This window comes from Pyxicephalus adspersus, chromosome 3, assembly GCF_032062135.1.
Source record: "Pyxicephalus adspersus chromosome 3, UCB_Pads_2.0, whole genome shotgun sequence".
NCBI classification, from domain to species: domain Eukaryota; kingdom Metazoa; phylum Chordata; class Amphibia; order Anura; family Pyxicephalidae; genus Pyxicephalus; species Pyxicephalus adspersus.
Genome location: NC_092860.1, coordinates 31,082,109 through 31,102,326, shown reverse-complemented (window position 1 = coordinate 31,102,326; position 20,218 = coordinate 31,082,109). Strand labels below are relative to the sequence as shown.

The following is a 20,218-nucleotide window of genomic DNA, read 5'->3' as shown; positions in this document are numbered from 1 at the left end:
TTGGGGACACTTGTTGCAGGGACCCTTCTATTGGGGACACTTGTTCCAGGGGACCCTTCTATTTGGGGACACTTGTTGCAGGGACTCTTCTATTGGGGACATTTGTTCCAGGGACATCTGTCATGGTAACTCTTCTTCTGGGAGATTTCCTCTGACTTCCTGCTATTTGCAGTATATGAAGTCTCCAATGATACATTTATATTTTTTCCATACACATGAAAGCAGAAAGAAATATTAAGATGAATGGAAGGTATGTCACCATTTCCATACAGCAATACACCTCACTTCTAGGGATGGCATGCAGAGACCTGGCAATAGAATTCAGCAGATCTGTCAGTGTGCCACAGACTTGTATTGCCATGTGTTCTTCTCTTACTATTCCCCTTATTGTATGAGACTTCCCCCTCCTCCTAGATTGTAAGCTCTTTGGGTCACGATCCTCTCCTGTGTCACTGTCTGTATTCATCTGTCATTTGCTACCCCTATTTAATGTACAGTGCTGTGTAATATGTTGGCGCTATATAAATCCTCTTTATTAATAATTGTATTGCTGAGCATTTGTTTGCAGTCACTCTCAGCCCCTGTATTGTTCAGCTTTGTAATGATGATTGACTATTTCCATGGCAGCGCAGGTGACAACCCAGGGGAAGTGGACAGCAGGGGGTTGTCACCCTATTACCGGAGCTGCCTGATTACCAATAGGTAGTTTTTGTGTTACCTGAAGCTACAGATTTCATATAATATTTGGAAATTCTGTCACTGATGTATACATAAAAGGGAATGCTATGGAGGATATGAGACTTCAGTGTCTGGGTTACAATTGTAATGATTGTACGAGGAAAGATGGAAATAGCGCTATCGGGTGAGTTCAGTAGATGTGTGGTTGTGAAGTATTGTTGTGTCATATCGTTGTAGTGCTGTATTGTTGTGTGATATCGGTGTGATTGTGTTGTATGACTGTGTTGTTGTGTGTTGTATGGTTGTGTGATATCGTTGTATGATTGTGTAGTGTATTGTGTGATATTGGTGTGTTGTATGATTGTGCTGTAGTGTTATATTGTTGTGTGATATTAATGTATTGTATGAGTGCTGTAGTGTTTTATGATTGTGTAGTGTTGTTGTGTGATTGTATTGCAGTCTAACACACAGCAGTGTCGGTGTGCTCATACATCGACCACCCCAAATCATTTACTGGTAATGATGAGACTTTCTTCTGTTTCCTCTTCCTGGTTCATTCTATGACAAATGCTTATCAATTTCCTAGGTAGAATCCAGCGATCTTTACAAACGTATAGAACACAATGATGGTGTGTACAGTAGCCATGGAGTTGTACAAATGCTGCCGTTAGCTCCTGGGGGGTATTCCGGACACCATTGTGAGCTGATATAAATGCAGACTTGTTTTTCTAGACAACATTGCACAGTCACAACTTTTTCTTGTAGTGGAAGTTCTGTGTAGGATACGGGGTCAGCAATGTGAGCTCTGATGGCATCTTCTATTTCTACAACCGTGTGTATCTGTACGGGATTATTATTCAAGTAGCTTGCTTCCTATGTGCAGATAACATAGGGTACTTTGGGGTCTCAAACTTTTTATTAATATTTGTATTACTTGCCAAAATCACAATCAGCCACTAAAGCAGTGGCACGAATTGTTCCCTGGGGTATACGCTGCCATCAGCATGAATACCGGTGTGTGATATATTCATATGATACAGGGCACTGCTAGGTGTCAACAATTTAGTGTCCCCTGGGAGGTTTTGGCCATATTGTGTATGTATTATTATTACACAGTATTTATATAGCGCCATCACATTACACAGCGCTGTACAAAGTTCATAGTCATGTCACTAGCTGTCACTCAAAGGAGCTTACAATCTAATGCCCCTAACCCAGTCATATGTCATTACCACAGTCTAAGCTCAATTTTGGGGGGAGCTAATTACCTACCTGCATGTTTTTGGGATGTGGGAGGAAACCGGAGTACCCAGAAGAAACCCATGCAAACTCCATGCAGATAACGTCCTGGCTGAGATTCAAACCTGGGACCTAGTGCTGCAGAGGCAAGAGCACTTACCTCTGAGCCACCGTGCTGTACATCATATTTCTTATGGGGTGAAGTGATCCCTTCTAACACTGTAAGGTCATGGTGCTTCCATCTGTATGCCAAGACTACACTGAGCTGTCCATCTGTCATCCTTTATTGAATAGCAAGTGTCTGCTTGTGTTGTCAGATTGGACCCGAGGTATTGTTGTCTCTCCTCACAGAAGCAGATGACTGATGAGAACATCTCTCTATAGCGCTCTCTGCAGCATACCTTACTGGCTCCTTGTTCTGCTTTTACCTCCCCATGTCTGAGCTTTGCTGTACAGTAGTCTGCAAGAGGCTGGTAGTGAATCAAAAGTCAATTCATTGCCTATATAAATAGGATTATAGAGCTGCATTATTTTTCTCTTTTCTATCTGCTTAGGGTATGTATTTAATTAATTCTGTGACTAAGCAGAGAATCATCTGGGTGAGTCCCATTGTCGGTGCCCCACCCAGGGCTTAATGACAGGTAGCTGCTATGTAAGTCATTGCCTGGAGGAATTCATGGACAGAATGTGAATGTGTAACGTGAATGATACAATGACTTGAAGAGCTCCGAACTTCAGCCTCACCTTAATTCTTTCACAGGTTGCTTAGGTCCTATTCATATCTGCGTTCTTCTCCATTCCTCTCATTTGTTGTCTTGTACTTCAGTGGGCTCTAAAGGCATGAAATGAACCCATTGTTCAGTATGATCAGGCTTTGTGTTTAGCATTGCTTTCCATGACAGAACTGTTTTGGCACCTGGGGATGTGTGTGTGGTAAGACCTGATGGTGTGAATAGCGATCAGTGCTGAGGGCTATTGAGAGAAGTACAGAAGCAAAGGGCTGTCATGTGTTCAGGAATTCATGTTTAGACCCCCAAACACCAGCCATGATCAGCCTATAGAGAAGCGCAGGAACCCAGTGGTGACATGACTTTATCTAAAGTAGGAAATAAAATGAAACCTATAATATTTATCAAGGGAAGATTAAAATAAACATATATATATATATATATATATATATATATATATATATAAAATAAACATATAATAAACAAACATATATATATATATAAAATAAACATATATATATAATAAATATAAACAGAATAAATGTCAGTCTTCAGCATATGCTTAGTCATTTTTTTTATGTTTCTTACATTAATTTTTTTCTGATCAGCTTATTGTTTTATACAAACCCTAACAATATATTTATTGTTCCTGTTACTTTAGTGTGTTATTTAGATAATGTAAAGTGCTTAGCTTTGTAAAACAAAAAAACTTGTGTAATGTCTATTTGTTCTGGGCTGCATGCATTGGGGTTCTGTAGTCCTTACACACGTCTGGGGATAATGTTTATCTATTATATATTATAGCTGTTTATCTATTATATATACCAGCGGCTGCCAACCTTTCATACCTCAAGGACCACTAAATTCATAATTTTAATTCCTGCGGACCATTACTTTGATTGTTTTCAAAAAGATACATACATTTGTAAAATAATGATCTTCCTAATGGTGCCTAACAAGAACTGTGGAGGTTCTGATTCATTGATCAGCTCACGGTTAAGTGAAGTATTACTACTGTTACTATTATCATTAGTTGCATTATCTTTGGTATTATGCAAAATATTTGTTTGCTTTTTCTCACTCATTATGGGTTTATTTCATTTGAATCTAGGACCAAACAAGACATGATCGTTAAAGTGTCACAGTCAAACTATTTGATGCCAATAAATATAACATATATATCATACTTACCTAAAAGAGCATCTGAGAAATAAACAAATACAATAAAACAATTGGATGACAATCATTATTCGTGCAGCGTTGTAATAATGGAAACAATACTGAAGCTTACGGCTCGGCAACGGTTGCCTCATACAACTTCAGACTACACTGACGTCACGCTGCGCCTCGCGTTTTTTCGTCTCTGGTACAGTTCATTAATTTAGTTCATTAATTTAATATTCTGTGGACCACCAAAATTTACCACTGGTTGGCAACCGCTGATATATACTGTATTCTATTTAATGTACAGCGCAGTAATCTAATATTAATAAAAATCTAGTGAATGTGTGTTGTCAACCCAAGGGCAGAAGTATGCTACTGGTATGCAGCCACCATATCCAAACACTGTTAAGTTGCTATATAATAAAGTTTTCCATTACATTTTTGTTAAGGTGTTCATATTTATTACTTTGATGTAAATAATCCCATATATGTGAGAATGCAATATAAAACCTGCATCCTTTATAAGTAGTGTGTCATTTTATCTGTGTGGGAGGCTGCAGTTTTTGTTCGTGACATTTAAATTCTACTTATCACTCAGCAGAATGATGTTTCATCTTAGAGATCAGATTTAGGTTTACCAGACAGGATCTGTTTGGTTAAATGTGCTAGACCTTCTTCTGTTCTTCAAACCAAACTCTCCTGTAACTGAGGGAAATTACACTAAAATGTGATTTTTAGTGCACTCAAATTGAAATGTGGAAAAAAAAAGTCACTTTGCTGAGTAAATACTTTTTTTGTCAAGCCTTAAAATTGTGGATGGTGCAGAATTACTCTTAATATATCTATAGGTAATCTTTATCAGCCTGAGTTCACCAATAATTATTGCCCTATTTAAACAAAGTATTGGTCAGACCTCGTCTGCAATATACAGTCCAGTTTTTAGCACCAGTTCACAGAAAGAACATTGTGGAATTTGAGAGATTGCAGAAAAGGGCAACTAAACTAATAAAATGAATGGAGGAGCTCATATACCAAATATGTGTTCCTGCATTGTTGAGGTATGAACATACGTCTTAGAGTGCATACACTGGGCTCCTTTCTCTCCTATTTCTATGCCTTTCTTTAAAACCTTTTTAATATTTATTACAAGGCTGCTGACATTGCTTTTATGTAGAACTTGATCAGGTGGCTTTACAGGTCAATCATGTCACCCTTTTTTTGACAGTTTTAAAGAAAGCTCAAGCAGGCAGGCGGTGAGCTTGGTATAACCCATTCAGTACCATGATGTGGGTGGGACAAGTCATTGGCAGTGAAAGGGGTTAATCATGGGTTATACAAGAGAAATCTGAGAGCAATGCATTTCCATTAAACTTCTATCCACATGGATTTAAAAAAAAAAAGAACGAGAGCATCCAGGGGCTTCAATAGTAGTCTTCCCTCTGCTGGTAGCAGAGTTTCTGAGGGGTTTTCCTTCAAACTGGGAGGTTTGTTCCTTCAACTTTTAAATCGCGTCTTGAAGTCAGTAGGTCAGCATAGCAGCCAGGCTTAAAGTATGTTCAGAAGGACAGAAGAAGGACAGTATTAGAATCCCCTGTATTTTTCTAAGGAAAGTTGATATAGATCCTGTTAAAAAGAACCCCAGGTGTGTGTGTGTGTGTGTGTGTGTGTGTGTATATATGTATGTGTGTGTGTGTGTGTGTGTGTGTGTGTGTGTGTGTTGTGTGTGTGTGTGTGTGTGTGTGTGTGTGTGTGTGTGTGTATATGTATATATATATATATATATATATATTATATACACACACACACGGGGGGCTCATTATTACTGTTCTTAAAAACAAATGCTTTTTGCTTGGCCATGCATGGAATACATGCCAAATCTTTGGCTAAGGGGATAAGCATCGGAAAATTACTAGCAATGCAGCACAATGGTTACCCTAAATTACAGATACATCTGTAGACAATAGATAAATGTACTTGGCAGTGAAATGGTCCTTGGTGTTAATATCGGTGCCAGTAGACTTCCAACCTCACCTTATAAAGGAGAACAGCTATTTGACCATGAGGTACATGGGACGGGGGTGTGGTGCTGGGAATGTTGCACTGGTTTGGATTGTTTCGTCTTGCCAAACTTTATAAGAAAACTGCATGTTTATGGGCAGATCTTTAATTGGGATGGGTTGTGGAAGATCTAAATCTTGTTGCATTACTGCTTACATTATCTGAAAGTATTATGTTTTTCCCCAGCTGGGTACAAATCTACATATGTATGCTGAAAGCTGTGTTCCCTTTTATTTACAGAAAAGGCAATTATTGTATTTTGTCTTGTGGTAACTTAACAGTATATGACGATGAGTTCTTTATTTTGCCTCTACACAGCCCAACTACCAAGGATAGTTTCATTCAAATTGTATTGGTAAAACCAGTTAATAAAAACACTACATTATGTTTTTGGATATGTTGTACTACTTGTGCATTCTTTTCTTCCTGGTTTCCAAAGTATAAATGATCAGCCAGAATGCTGTGTAGCTGGAAGGAAACTTGTTCATGTCTATCAGTTCCTGCACAACGTGCCAAAGGAAATGACTTGAATCTCTCTGTATGTGTTCAATTGACAGCAGTTCTAATGCCAGGTTTTCAGATTAGTAAAAATAAATTTCAGAGATACGACTTCCTCTTTAAGAGAAATGTTTCAGTTTCGTACTGTGCAGGCTTAAGTTTGATGCCTTTTTGTGCTATAGAGCTTTTTATTTTTTTATATTTTTTGTAAGACGTATGGATCACCATAAATGAGTTTAGCTGGGTGACTGGCAATATAGTTCTTTGCTATGTTTTATCATAATACATTAAGGTTTAAGCAAAATGTCCTCTTAAAGCGAACTAAACTAAAAAATGACACCTTTAATACAGCAGATCCCTCGATGGCGCTGGTTCTTCTTGCGATCAGGTCCTGTATAATCATGGGATTCTTCTTCGTCTCAGCGCCGCTGTCTTTCTTCTTCTCTTATGGTCTTCTTGCTACGTCACCTGATCTGGCACTGCGCAGGTGAAGGGGTATAAAAAAAGAGAGACAATCTCCCTGCGCATGTGTGAGATTGGCATCTCTTTCCCCTTGGTGGAAAAAATATTGGCCTGATATCGGGCATGAGCAGAAAGAGCAGCCAGAGCCTCTCGGAATGCATGACGTAGCTATCCTGGGAGGCTCTGCGCTCCCATTAAAACTTGATTGTCACAGCGGTGCGGAGCTGCTTTTTTATTTATTTAGAAAGGTTGTGTACCCTTCTATGTAGAGTAAAAATGTTGATTTTTTTTCAGTCTAGGTATGCTTTAATGCTTTAAAATGTACAATTAGAATCATTCTCTTATATCTAATAAATAGGTGCAACAAAAATCTTTCAGAAATTCAGAGCTTGACTTTGTCCTGTTCACACTTTATGTATTATCTTAAAGCCCCTCCTAGGTCTTATCTGGGGCTGCAAAATGCAACCTGTGTATGTTGTGGAGATCTGAGAATGGGAGCAGTTGATTAGCAGAAGACAACTTACCAGGGTCAGCCTACAACAGGGCTTAAAGTAAACAAACTGCTTAGGAATGTTAAGGCTTTTAGGAGCTTTTGATATAATATTTGCACATTATGCCTATTTAAATCTTTTTTCACTCCAGGAATTCTGTTTAAGATGTGAATCTGACATTTACTGAAACATTTGCTAGTGCAGAATCTTCCAGGTTCAGGTGTTTCAATGTCAGTAATTCATTTCCCCCCCCCCCATTCTCACATTAATTCAATATAACATATATGGAAATCCACTGAAGATTGAGAACTGATATTTTAGTAACCTTATTAATAAAAGCTACAAAAATCTGAGAATATATAGAAGTGTAAATTGCATGGGGTTTTCAAACAAAGGCATAAAAGATAAAAAAAATTACGTTTGTGAGAAAATAAAAGAAATGCACTTGGTTGTAACAGGCAGATTTACATAAAAGAGCTCTTTTACTACTAAATATTTATGATTATTTAACATACCTTGCCTTCTACAGTACAGAAATGACTTTATTGAACACTGCTATATAGTTCTTTTGGAAACCATACCTGTGCAGGTTTCATCAAAATAAGAATGTTGTTTTTTTATATGGCAGGTGAAATAGAAGCAGAATCCTGTCAAATAAATATCTGCTTTAGTAGTAGTTTTCCCAGGAAGAGTGACCATTTATTAATATTATTATTATTATTATTATTTCTATTATTATCTGATGCTCCCAGGCCAGCATTGGAACACAGACTCAGATTGAAAGTTTAGTGATAGGAAGAGCTTGGTTGTCTGAGATGGCCTCTGGGTGCCTTGGATAATAAAAAGTGGGGAATTCTGGTGTGTTTTCAGCAATTTTCAAATAGTGACCCACATCAGGTGTACATAGTGAAATAGAAGAAACTTACAGGTAGTTAAAAGAATATGTCTTTGGCTATAGAGTGTGGAAATACTTCTGGGTTTGTACTACTAACTTGGGGCTCCATTCAAAATTACCCCTCTCTTCCTGTTCTGCTGACAATGGATTTCAGCAGACATGAAATGAGGGGAAATATCCTTCACATACAAAAAATAAAATCTGACGGAAGTTTTCATCTTCTCCCTACTATAGAACGTCATTTCTATGTTGCTGTTGGAGATTTGCCATCACTTTGGTGAATGTTTTATGCAGGGCAGGATGTTGGGGGAAATCTCCTTAAGGGAACCCTGGACTACAGTAAAAACTTAATTCTAAGTTAGGTTAGGTTCGAATTCAACCCCTCTTTCCAAAATTAGAGAAAAAAGTTTGCCTTGAAATATATTTTCAGGTTCTTCTGAGAAGAGTAATTGAGTAATAGAAGGGCTTAACATTTTCTGCAGAAAATGCAGCTCTAGTTATGTTACATAGTAAGTCAAGTTGAAAAAAAACATAAGTCCATCAAGTTTAACCATTAGAGAAATAAACATATTCAAGATATAAAACCATGAACAGAGTTGATCCAAAGGAAGGCAAAAATGCCCTGAAACAATTTGCTCCAACAGGGAGAAAAAAAATCCTTTCTGATTTCTGAGGCAATCGGATCTTCCCTGGATCTGTTATCTTTACAAAGCTTTTAAAGTTTTAATTCCGAGTTATATTCTGTGCTTCTAGAAAAAAACATCCAGATTTTTCTTAAAGCAATCTATAGTAGTTGCTGAAACTACTTCCTGAGGGAACTTATTTCACATTTTCACAGACCTTGCAGTGAAGAATCCCTTCCTTATCCGGAGCTTAAACTTCCTTTCCTCCAGACACAAAGAGTGCCCTCTTGTTCCTGGTAATGATCTCAAAGTGAATATTTGGGAAGAGAGTTCTCTTTATGGACCATTTACATATTTATACAGGGTGATCATATCCCCCCTAAAATGTCTAATCTCTCCTCATAGCTGAGCTCCTCCATTCCTTTTATTAGTTTAATTGCCCTTCTCTTCTATGTGTGTGAAGAATAAAGGGGTGGGCAGGGTGCATTGCTATAAGGGTGCATTGGAAGCTCACCAATTTGGAATGGTCACCTCATGATAGGTTTCTTTTAGAATGCTGAAATAGTATGCTGTGGGCAGCACGGTGGCTCAGGGGTTAGCACTCTGGCCTTTGCAGCGCTAGGTCCCAGGTTCGATCCCCAGCCAGGACATTATCTGCATGGAGTTTGCAGGTTCTCCCCGTGTCTGCGTGGGTTTCCTCCGGGTACTCCGGTTTCCTCCCACATCCCAAAAACATGCAGTGAGGTTAATTGGCTTCTCCCTAACAATTGACTAATTCCCTTAAACTTAATGACATATGACTATGATAGGGACAATAGATTGTGAGCTCCTTTGAGGGACAGTTAGTGACACGACTATGGACTATGTACAGCGCTGCGTAATATGATGGCGCTATATAAATACTGTATAATAATAATAAAATGCTGTTAACAGCTCTTCAAATCTGCAACAGTGCTTGCTAGTTATGTCTCTTCTATAGTGTTAAAGTTTTAACACGTGTAATTTTTTTTTTTTTTTTTTAACAAAGTTTGGTAACTTGGTGCTCATTGTGGTCATTAACAATATTGTGTCTTTTTTCTATGTCACCCCTTGAATAAATCACACCTGCCGCGTTAACTGCTTGACAGCAAGACCAGTTCATCCGAAGCTGAAAATGATTTTTGCAAATTAAATGACGTATATGTTTTTTTCCAGTTGGAAAAAATTAGTGTTTTAATTGGACTTTGGCTCTATTTACAATAAAAGTACAGCAAGTTAGTCTCTCCAGAAACTGCTCCTATTAACAGAGAGTAGAGAGTTGATTGTTTGTTTGTGATTTCTTCTTCTGTTTATGTATTCGAGAAGTATAAGTAGGAATATTTGGCAATAAAATCCTTTTCCTTAGTGGTTTGGGGGACACATCAGCCCAATGGATTTATGTCCTCTACTAGGATCATGGTTCCTCCATATGGATTTATACTCCTCTCTTCACCAAGCTAGCCTCTGGAGTAATAAGCAGTCAAAAATGGTAGACTTATGTATCCATAAAAACCAGGAACACTTAAACTCGGGAAGCAGGCCTGACCACTAAAACAAAGTAAGTTGCTTGGGACCTGTGACCTCCAATGAAATACAGAAGAAAAGCATTTTACAAGAACTGCAAAAGTATTCATTAAGGGACATTGTAGATATGTCACATTTAAGAGGAAGTGAAAAGCATTTCAGACCACAAAGTTGTCTGTGACATAGTTGTAGACCATAGCTGACAACTTTCCTACCATAGAAGGTCTTCTTTAAAGCCACCATTTCCATTCGATAGAATTGCGAACATCTGAACTTAGTATGAGGTAATGGCTCTACACCAGCTGATATCTGGAGTCAGTCTAGGGTGTATTATCAGACAAAACAATAAAACCCCCTGCCTCATGTGCATGGTTCCCTTTTGCTACCAAAATCAGCTCTGATCTCCTGAGATCACCCAGGTTAACTGATGAAAATGTATACTCTCCAGCCTTTGAGAGCTTTAATAAATTAGGCTCACTGACTCCACATAACCTTGAAAAAGCAGATCTTAAAAGTTGTGCTGCTTCCACCATCCTTTGTCCCATAGTGCATAATGCTGTTACCTCTTCCCTAGGTAAACTGTTCACATGCACCTGACTATGCAGTGGAACAAAAAGAAAATTGACCAGGCCACCTTCTTCCATATCTTCATGGTTCAGTGCTGACACTCACATGGTCATTGTAACTTCTTTCAGGGGTGGACAGGTGTTAGCATGAGGATTGTGCTGGGAGGGCCGGGGCTGCTCCCTGTGCCATGGGAGGGCCGGGGGCTGCTCCCTGTGCCATGGGAGGGCCGGGGGCTGCTCCCTGTGCCATGGGAGGGCCGGGGGCTGTGCCATGGGAGGGCCGGGGGCTGCTCCCTGTGCCATGGGAGGGCCGGGGGCTGCTCCCTGTGCCATGGGAGGGCCGGGGGCTGCTCCCTGTGCTCTGGGAGGGCCGGGGCTGCTCCCTTTGCTGCTTGCACAGTTGAGCACACCCCCCTGCTAGTGTCCTACATAGATCTTATACATACTGCAGACCGCATGGTAGGATCATCTAACTCTTCTGTTTGAATCTTTCTTTACAATTCTTTCGTTTTCTTTCTTTCTGTATGGTGTGAAAATGACAATCTTGTGGTCATTTTAAACATTAATAATTGTTTTTTTGCAATGAGTCTTTTATTGTTGAACATGCTTGCCTTGATAGAACTAATTGCTATAATTCAGGTGTTGTCCATAGGGACAACTCTCTAAGATGCACAACACTGACTATCTAGTATATCCCTTGCAGTTAATTAGTGCCTGAAGTTTGTATTGCGTCACTACAGTAAATGGCACGTTAACATTTGTCTGTTATTTTTCAGAACTATTTATCTGTATAGGGTTTTCTTGTAAAATGTTTGGTCTGCTGACAAAAGGCTTCCTTTCACATGAACGCTCTCCCTTAGTGGATGTATGTTATGGTCCAGGTCAAGGTTTGTTTTATTGGGGCTTTTTAAACACATACTAAAAAAATAGACATGCAGCATTTTTGAGAATGCACCACAATGGTGCAAACATGTGTTGCCGTTGTATATTAGTATGGATAGAGTCTGACTATGTATACTGGGTCAAACTACTTAATACACATATGCACATCTAGGGTTGCCTTCTGCTGGATCACCAAATAAATGTAAAAATTGGCCTCCAATACAATCTCTCTGCAGGTTACAGTACATGAGCTTGAGAATTGCGAAGGGAATATAATTAGTGGCTTTTATCTTTTTTCCCAGATGCTTTTTAGGGTCATCTGTCTATAGATATGACTTTTCCAACTGCAATCCCAGTGGGGATAATTATCAGGTTGTTTTAGCTTAACTTCTAGTACAAGTGTGTAAAGAAGAAACCCCAAGCTTATTATGATGACAGATCGCTTCTCACGCTATGCTATAAGGTCAGTTTAGTATGCATGTGAGCGTGAAAAGCTTTATTTTGGCAACAGTTATGTATTTTTTTTTTTCTTTTTATGCTAATGTATAATGATTAAGACTGTCTTAGATAATAAAACTTTGGCTTGAACAAAATAATGATGTGAGAAGATTGCTCAGACAAGGAAAACCTCATATAACCAGCCATGCGTTTCACAGGGTTTCTAAAATGTGACACCCAGAACAATAAACTTAAATTTTTGTTGAATAAAACCTAATTCGCAAACCAAAAGCAAATTATAACTATCCACAATACAATAAAAACACACTGCATGAGTATGATCTATTCACCTCCTGGGTGGTTTATTTCTGTCTGGATTTATATGTCTAAAAGCATTACATTGTTTTTCATGAAAATTTATATTACAGTATAATATAATGGTATGAGTATAATAAAGTCTGAAACACAAAATCATGTGAAAATATAAAATTAAGTAAATTTAAAAAAACAAACAAACAATTATACTGTAAAAAAAAATGGTAATGAAAGACAATGTGCTGCTTTTTACACATATAAATCCAATTTATTGCATTCAATACTGTTATTTTGTACTGAATGCAATATAAATAGATTTGAAATTCCCGCCACGCCTCGAACGGAACGTCTGCATGCACCATCGTCACTGTGAACTCCTGGTGACTCATCGAATGCAGAGGACGTCGTCCAGAGGAATCGGGTAAGGCTTGATTTATTGTATTTTGCTGTTTTAGCTACCCCGAGTGTGGCTCTGGGTTACCGCTCTCAGCATCTTCTTGGAAGTGCCAATCAGCGGATGAATATGGTGTGCGAGTACAAACAGAAATACTCAAGGAACAAATTAGTTCCCTTTGTAGAGAAGGTAGAGAGACTTTTCAATAGGGCCCAGAGCCACAGCTTCATCCAAAGATAGCCCATATATCAAGTAAACCATACAGGCTACCCTGACTAATGCAGTGCCATGGATCCTCACCGGCGTCTTTGTTTCTGAAATGTGGTTTGTTTCTTCCTCTTTGCATGGTAGTCCCTATCCTACTACCAGTACAGAGAGGAGTAGTAATTAAAAATTTGCTGGCAGAATCTAGGGCCGGACAAGCATTGTAAAATATTAGGAATAGCAGAATCCTGACATGATAAATCATGAGTGGACAACTCATTTGGATCCCATAGAACAGAGGTCAGCAATCTTTTTTGGCTACTAGGCCATTTTAGGAGGTCAAAAAGGCACACTAGGCCAGACATTCTCCTGAGTCCCATGCTGATGGCTCCGCCCCCCACCAGGAACGCCCCTGAAGGGAAATCCCTCTCTGCAATGCCTACACAGGAGAGGGAATGCCCCCTTACCCTGGCGGCAGAAGTGTTAACGCCGGCCCTGATAAATAGGGAAGGGAGGCATAACAAGGAGGCGCAAGAGCAGGTTGCTGACCCCTGCCGGATGAGATTAGGCCGGATAGACCGGGGGGGGGGGCCTTAGGCCGGATAGACCGGGGGGGGGGGGCCTTAGGCCGGAACGGACTACTGGCTATGCCGTATCTGGCCTAAAGGCAGGAGTTTGCTGACCCCTTCCTTAGAATATTTAAATTCCAAGAAAATAAATTAGAGAAGGTTCTTTGTTACCTTTTTGTGTGTATAGTCAACACAAACTTCTGGAACTACCCTAGTGGGAGTGCTTCAGAGGTTGTAGTAGTAGATTGTAAACTCCTCTAGAGCAACGAATCCTACACAAATATTATATACATGCACATGATCAATCTACTATGGGAAAGGAAATGAAGGTGAGCGGTGCAGCATAAATACAATAAATATATGTATGTGTATAACTGTGTTTTCTGCATAGGAGTGGAAGATATCCCGGTCAGTTTTCTTGACATGGCAAGGAATTATTTTTCTATTATTTTCTAACATAGTAACATTTATTTGGTGGTAAAATGTTCTTAAAATGTGAACTTTTTTTTAACTATTTATATTTAGCTAAATATTAGGGTACTAGGTAACCTTACACTAACCAAAACAAAAAATAAAATCTTAGAAATCGCAATCCAAAAGTCTCTTAGCTGCTATAAATTGCTGCTTTCAGAGTCCCAGCTCCTGCAAGCTCTGTGTTTTCACACATGAATAACAGAGGACTTTCATACAGCTGGTCTCCAACAGGAACACATCCCGCTGAAACGTTAACATTTCCAGGCACAGTTGTTGCTGTTGGTATGTATAATAGTAGAAAACTTAGACTATGTATTCAGTAACAGTTTGGAGAATATGTAGTTGGCTGCTTTTCATGTGCATTTCATGAGATGCTAAAACCAAGAAAGTGACCTTTGTGTAACAAAAAACATTTTGCAGGTTATCTGCTTAGCCCTGTAAGTCACTGAATGGGGCCACTCCAGCATTTCCCCTTTTTTATTACAAATCCTTGTTTATGCACACAAGACTCACATATTAAAAATTTAGTAACAACATTTATATTACAGTTAGAAGAACACGTAAGAACAAGTAAGCTTGTACCCAGTAAGGCAAGCAAAGGGTAAAAGACTGCTCTGTCTTTTCTGTCCTTCTGAAGCTGATGTAGCCCCTGGCAAAAGTTACTACAGTTTTGCTACTCTTATTCAGCTGTTTTACTTTGCTGCAAAAAACAAAATATAGGTATGACATGGCTATAAACGATTTCATTTAACACCTGAACATCCTGACATTGTAAACATGCCTCTTAGGCAACGATTCCAACTTTCTGGACATGTCAGGTTTGCCGGATGGAGCCAGAAGGAGCATCCCCTCCCCCATTTTCATTATTACTACTTTTTTCAGTTAGATTTATATCCGGGCTGTTTGCTGTCCGTGTCATTGAGCTGAGCTTTAATTCTCTTTTCTTTATGGCAAGGTGCATTTGTTTTAACAATGCCATATTCAGCTGGTAAATTAAACAGTTTTGTGTCATACCTGTGATCCCCCAACAAACTGAAACAGCTGAATGAACATCTCCCATGAGTAATTATCAAAAACCTTTGTTGTTTTTACTTCATAATTGACAGAATATGTTTTGTTGGACACTGCTCTACTAATACAGGCATGGTTTTTTATTGGGTTTGTGACTGGTGGTTGGATTAGTAACTTTCAGCAAAGTTTTCTGTAAGCAGCGTGAGACATTCACAAAGCACATTTGCACAGAATAAATGAAGTTAGATGTGTGCTGTGCAGATTCCTCGTCAGTATTTATCGGTATTGGTGTCTTCGATCCTAGATAGGCAGCAGATACATAACTAGGAGGTTGTAGTTACAAGACTGCCTAGGCTTGCTGAGAAGTGCTCTATGTTATTCAAAAAATATGTAACATCAGTAGTTTTATTCATGGGTATATGTGGGGCCGGAAATATCAGCACAGCTAATGTATAAAAAGGAACACAATAACTTACTTGGACTACTTCTCTAGACAAATTACAGGTAGAGAATTCTGTGCAAAGATAACAATAATCTGCTAGAAAACATTGCCTGTAGTTTTTTCCTAAATATGTGACCTACATTATCTAGTCATGCCAATATAAAAGAAATTGGCGTAGCTATGTTCTTGGAAGAACACTTATTTCACGTTGTGTTTTTAAACTTTTTAGCTTTTTATGAAATGGCAATAACCGTTCTCCTTAAAGAATTGTTCCCATACACTATTTTTAATCAATTATCGCAAGTCCAAACATTTTCTAATTTTGATATAATATTTTCAACAATAATTAAACGGGTGTCTATCTCTTTTTACATAGTGAAAAAAATGTTTGTTTTTTTTCTTAAACTCACAATACCCCCTCCCCTAATGCTTTGATGGTAAAGACTTAAGGAGTTAAAGACTTCTACCCCCTGCACATGTCCAATATCAGGCTTGCACCAAAAAAAAAAAAAAACAACCTTTCTTGCTTTCGCAGTGAGATTGGCACCAGTTTTTTTAATTTGGAGGAAGATATGTCACAAGATCTTGCACCTGTACAGTATAAGATTGGGAGACATTAGAAAGAACAAAGATGGCAGCTTTGGATGTATTCACAAGCCCTGGAAAAAAAAGGGAAACCAAGACATCAGGGAATTTACTCTATGCCGTGTGTACATTGATTAAGTGCTTTTTTCAAGTAAAGGTAAGTTTTTTTTTTTTTTTTTTAAAGTTTCACTTTAACTGCAGGACAGTGAATGTGAAATGTTTGTACAAGTCATATAGCTTATTAATTAATGAAATAATTGCTTTTTCTGCTCCATGCTTTGAGGCTAATTTGATAAACAAGTTGTGAAACTCTTTATTATCCAGTAATATGAAAACCTGTACATGATTGGGTATTCAATCTGAGAACAACTAGTGCTGAGGTTATCAGCCTCTCATTCTCTATAGAAACAACTTCTCCAATGGTGCTAATTCACACCTTCTAGTAAGTGCTGCATTATTTTGCTTAAGACACGTTATTTTCTTACATTTAACCATAGATTATTTTTTTTTCTGTTCCAGGAGCTACTTGGCCCACATTGTTTGAAATTGCAGTTCCACAGCTGATATTGGGAGACAACTAGACTTTTTGTTTTTATTTTGGTATTCGTGCTTCATCAATTTTTGAAATGCTGAAAAGAAAACTCCGCCATTGTAAAGTGAATTACATAAGCCTTTTCCTCTTCATAGCTCTTACGGCTTTGACTCTTACATTATTTAAGAACCACAGCAAAACTCTGTTATTTAGCAATAGAAACTTAGAATTGAAAGAGGATAACCAAGACCATGTGAACTGCACCAAAATCATTAAAGGAGACATTGAGGAAATTGAAAATGCCAAATTGAAGCTGCTAGAAGTGGATTACAAGAAAAGGCATAGTTGGCTGACTGAACAGGACTACATCAACATGACAAAAGACTGCTACTTATTTACTAGAAATCGAAAATATATCCTAAATCCCCTCAGTCGGGAGGAAAATGAATTTCCTATTGCCTATTCAATAGTGGTTCATCATAAAATCGACATGCTGGAGAGACTTTTACGCAGCATTTATGCACCTCAAAACCACTACTGCATCCACGTTGACCAAAAATCTTCAGAATCCTTTTTGTCTGCCGTAAAAGCAATTGCATCCTGCTTTGAAAATGTCTTTATTGCATCCGAACTAGAGAATGTGGTGTATGCATCATGGACTCGCGTCCAGGCTGATCTCAACTGCATGAAAGACTTGTACCAAGCCAATAGACGGTGGAAATACTTAATAAATCTTTGTGGTATGGATTTTCCAATAAAGACCAACAGGGAAATTGTGCAAGTGCTGAAAGCATTAAAGGGGGAGAACAGTCTAGAAACTGAAAAGATGCCAGCACATAAAGAAACAAGGTGGCGGAAACACTATGACGTCTCAAGCGGTGGTATCCAGAAAACCAATATTGACAAAGAACCTCCACCTATTCAAATATCAGTATTTTCTGGGAGTGCCTATTTTGTTGTCAGCAGGGCATTCGTTGGACACGTTTTGAAGGATGGCAATGCAAGAACGTTCCTAGAATGGTCAAAGGATACCTATAGCCCTGATGAATTTTTGTGGGCTACTTTACAAAGGATTCCCCAAGTGCCTGGATCAGTCCCTGCAAATAGTAAATTTGATGTATCTGATATGAATTCTATAGCTAGATTTGTGAAATGGGAGTACTGGGAAGGAGATGTCACCAAGGGTGCCCCATATCCTCCGTGCAGCGGGACCCATATCCGCTCGGTTTGTGTCTTTGGTGCAGGGGACTTGCATTTCATGTTGAAGCAGCACCACTTGTTTGCTAACAAATTTGATGTTAATGTTGACCCCATTGCTATTCAGTGCCTTGAAGAACATTTAAGATACAAAGCCTTGTATCCAGAAACACTCACTTGAATAGTATACATGGCATTTGATATACACAGTGCTCTAATCCAGAATCATGTAGCTTTTATTTTTCTTTTGATGTGACAAATTGTCCTTGCACATTGCAAGTAGTACTAGATTGTAAGAGAAATAAATGTACATATCTAGGCTATGCACTATTCCACAGCTGGAAAGATGTAGAACGTCGTTTTAATAACTCCGTAGGAGTTACCGTGCAATAAAATCCCAGCTTCATTGTCATTTCCTCATGTCAGCTCCAGACATTATTTATGGCAGTTTAGATGATGCTGACAAGGTAAGGTTACAACAATCAAAATATTCTATATCCTGGCACATTTTTGTTTAAAAAGTAAACATTTATATGGAGCAACTGTTACCCATCTGAGGTTTACCCTAAATAGTGGACCGTTTATATCTTCCATGCAGTGTTTCTGATCTACAAATGTGTTTTAGACCACTTCTAGGTAGAATTTGCGAATCCTACCTGCTTGTCATGCCATGCATTCTTGGAGGTATTACTGTGTTATGAACATCAGCAGCTATTTCCTGAAATCATTTTCAGCAGCCATTTATACGTGGCTTTTTGCTTTCATGTAAAAATCTCCTTGTTTTGTTTAAACCTGTTTAATGTTTTATATATATCAGATCATTGGTTTTACAACTGTGCAATTCATCAGTTCTGGTACTGCTATATTATATAGTTTAACTTTGTAAATTGCACATTTGGACTCATTTACCAATATCAGACCTTTCTAAGTATATTCACCTGCTGGTATTCACTAGGAGTAAACCTACTTTTGTTTTTACCATACAGTACTGAATGCTTCACCTGGAATAGGATCTGGGGGGGTCCAGCATTCTTCCACGTCTGAATGGCCTGGTGAATTTCTGGCAATGTGTATCCAGATAGATGATTTTTTACTGGGACATTTCATTTTTTTGCCTTTGTGCTCAAACCCAAGTGAAAGGACCTGGGTGTTAATCTCATAGAAAATTGCGTTTTTGTAGATAGAATTTCTGCTACAGTCAAATATAAAAAGTTCCTGGATTTATGTGACCAAAGGATAAAAACTTGTTTGCCAATCTGTAATTAAGTAAATGAAGTTTTGTGTCTAGCTGGTGTCCAAATAATCGGTTGGCTATAGAACTACAAGACCTATATCACTTCAAGGGAAACATATTTATGTCTATTGTATTTTCATACATGATTATTTTAGGCATTTCAATAAACCTTCATAGATGTTTATTTTTTTTTTTTTTTCTTCAAATTCCAAGACTGATGTGTTACAGACTGAAATGCAGAGCACCTTCTCTCAGGGCATTTTTTATGTGGTTAGTGCCTGTCCAATGTTCATTTGAAGAATGTTCTATATTTTTCTACCTAATCAAAAACTGTTTTTTTTTTTTTATTTGTTCTCGGTCAAGATTGTCTAAAATGGGTACTGAACAGTAAATGGTTTTCACGCTGATTTGAATAAAACTTAAAACATGCTTAAAATGTGGTGTCGGATTGTTAAAAAAAAACAAAAACAAAACATTTGCCGCAGCTTTTATAATATTTGTTTGTCTTTTCTTTAGTCCTTCAGTATCCAAGTATCCACACAGCTATTAGATGCCAGTAAATATTTATAGTCTGAAAGTGAGTTAACTTTTGAATTTGTCAAAAGCCTGGATGTCGAGTTGGGTCAGGATATCGAGCCCCCAGACTACACACAGAAATATTTGATGGCTGAGGTTATGTGCACATTTTAGTTGATTGTTCATTGGGATGAGCACAACTGTTCATATCTGGCGACAATCGTCTGACGTTTACAGTAATCTCTGAATTTTGCCCATCAATCCACCTTGGCAGAATGATTGAGCGCTGTGCTTTTCAGTGAAGGAGGTTATAGCCAGGGTGTTCTATTTTTCAGTATGTTGTGTATGTGTTTTTTGGGTTTACCCAGAGATCTTGATAGTAACAACACTTCTTGTTGCAGGCTAATAGCATTGGGCCACTGCCCATCATCAGAATGCCATGTGTGTTCCTTAAAGCAGAAATGAACCTTCAAAATGAAAT

At 38.3% G+C, this 20,218-nt stretch overlaps 1 protein-coding gene across 5 annotated transcripts in view; it reads left to right on the top strand.

Annotated features, from left to right (window-relative positions):
* The window catches only part of GCNT1 (glucosaminyl (N-acetyl) transferase 1), a 25,911-nt gene extending 6,254 nt beyond the window's left edge, over nt 1-19,657 (top strand). For all 5 annotated transcript variants that reach the window (XM_072404127.1, XM_072404129.1, XM_072404128.1 and 2 more), the window contains one exon: nt 16,778-19,657. In XM_072404127.1, coding sequence (XP_072260228.1) covers nt 16,885-18,168 — 1,284 coding nt within the window. In that variant the 5' untranslated portion in view covers nt 16,778-16,884 and the 3' untranslated portion in view covers nt 18,169-19,657. The remainder of the gene's footprint in view (nt 1-16,777) is intronic.
* Nucleotides 19,658-20,218: the final 561 nt, after the last annotated feature.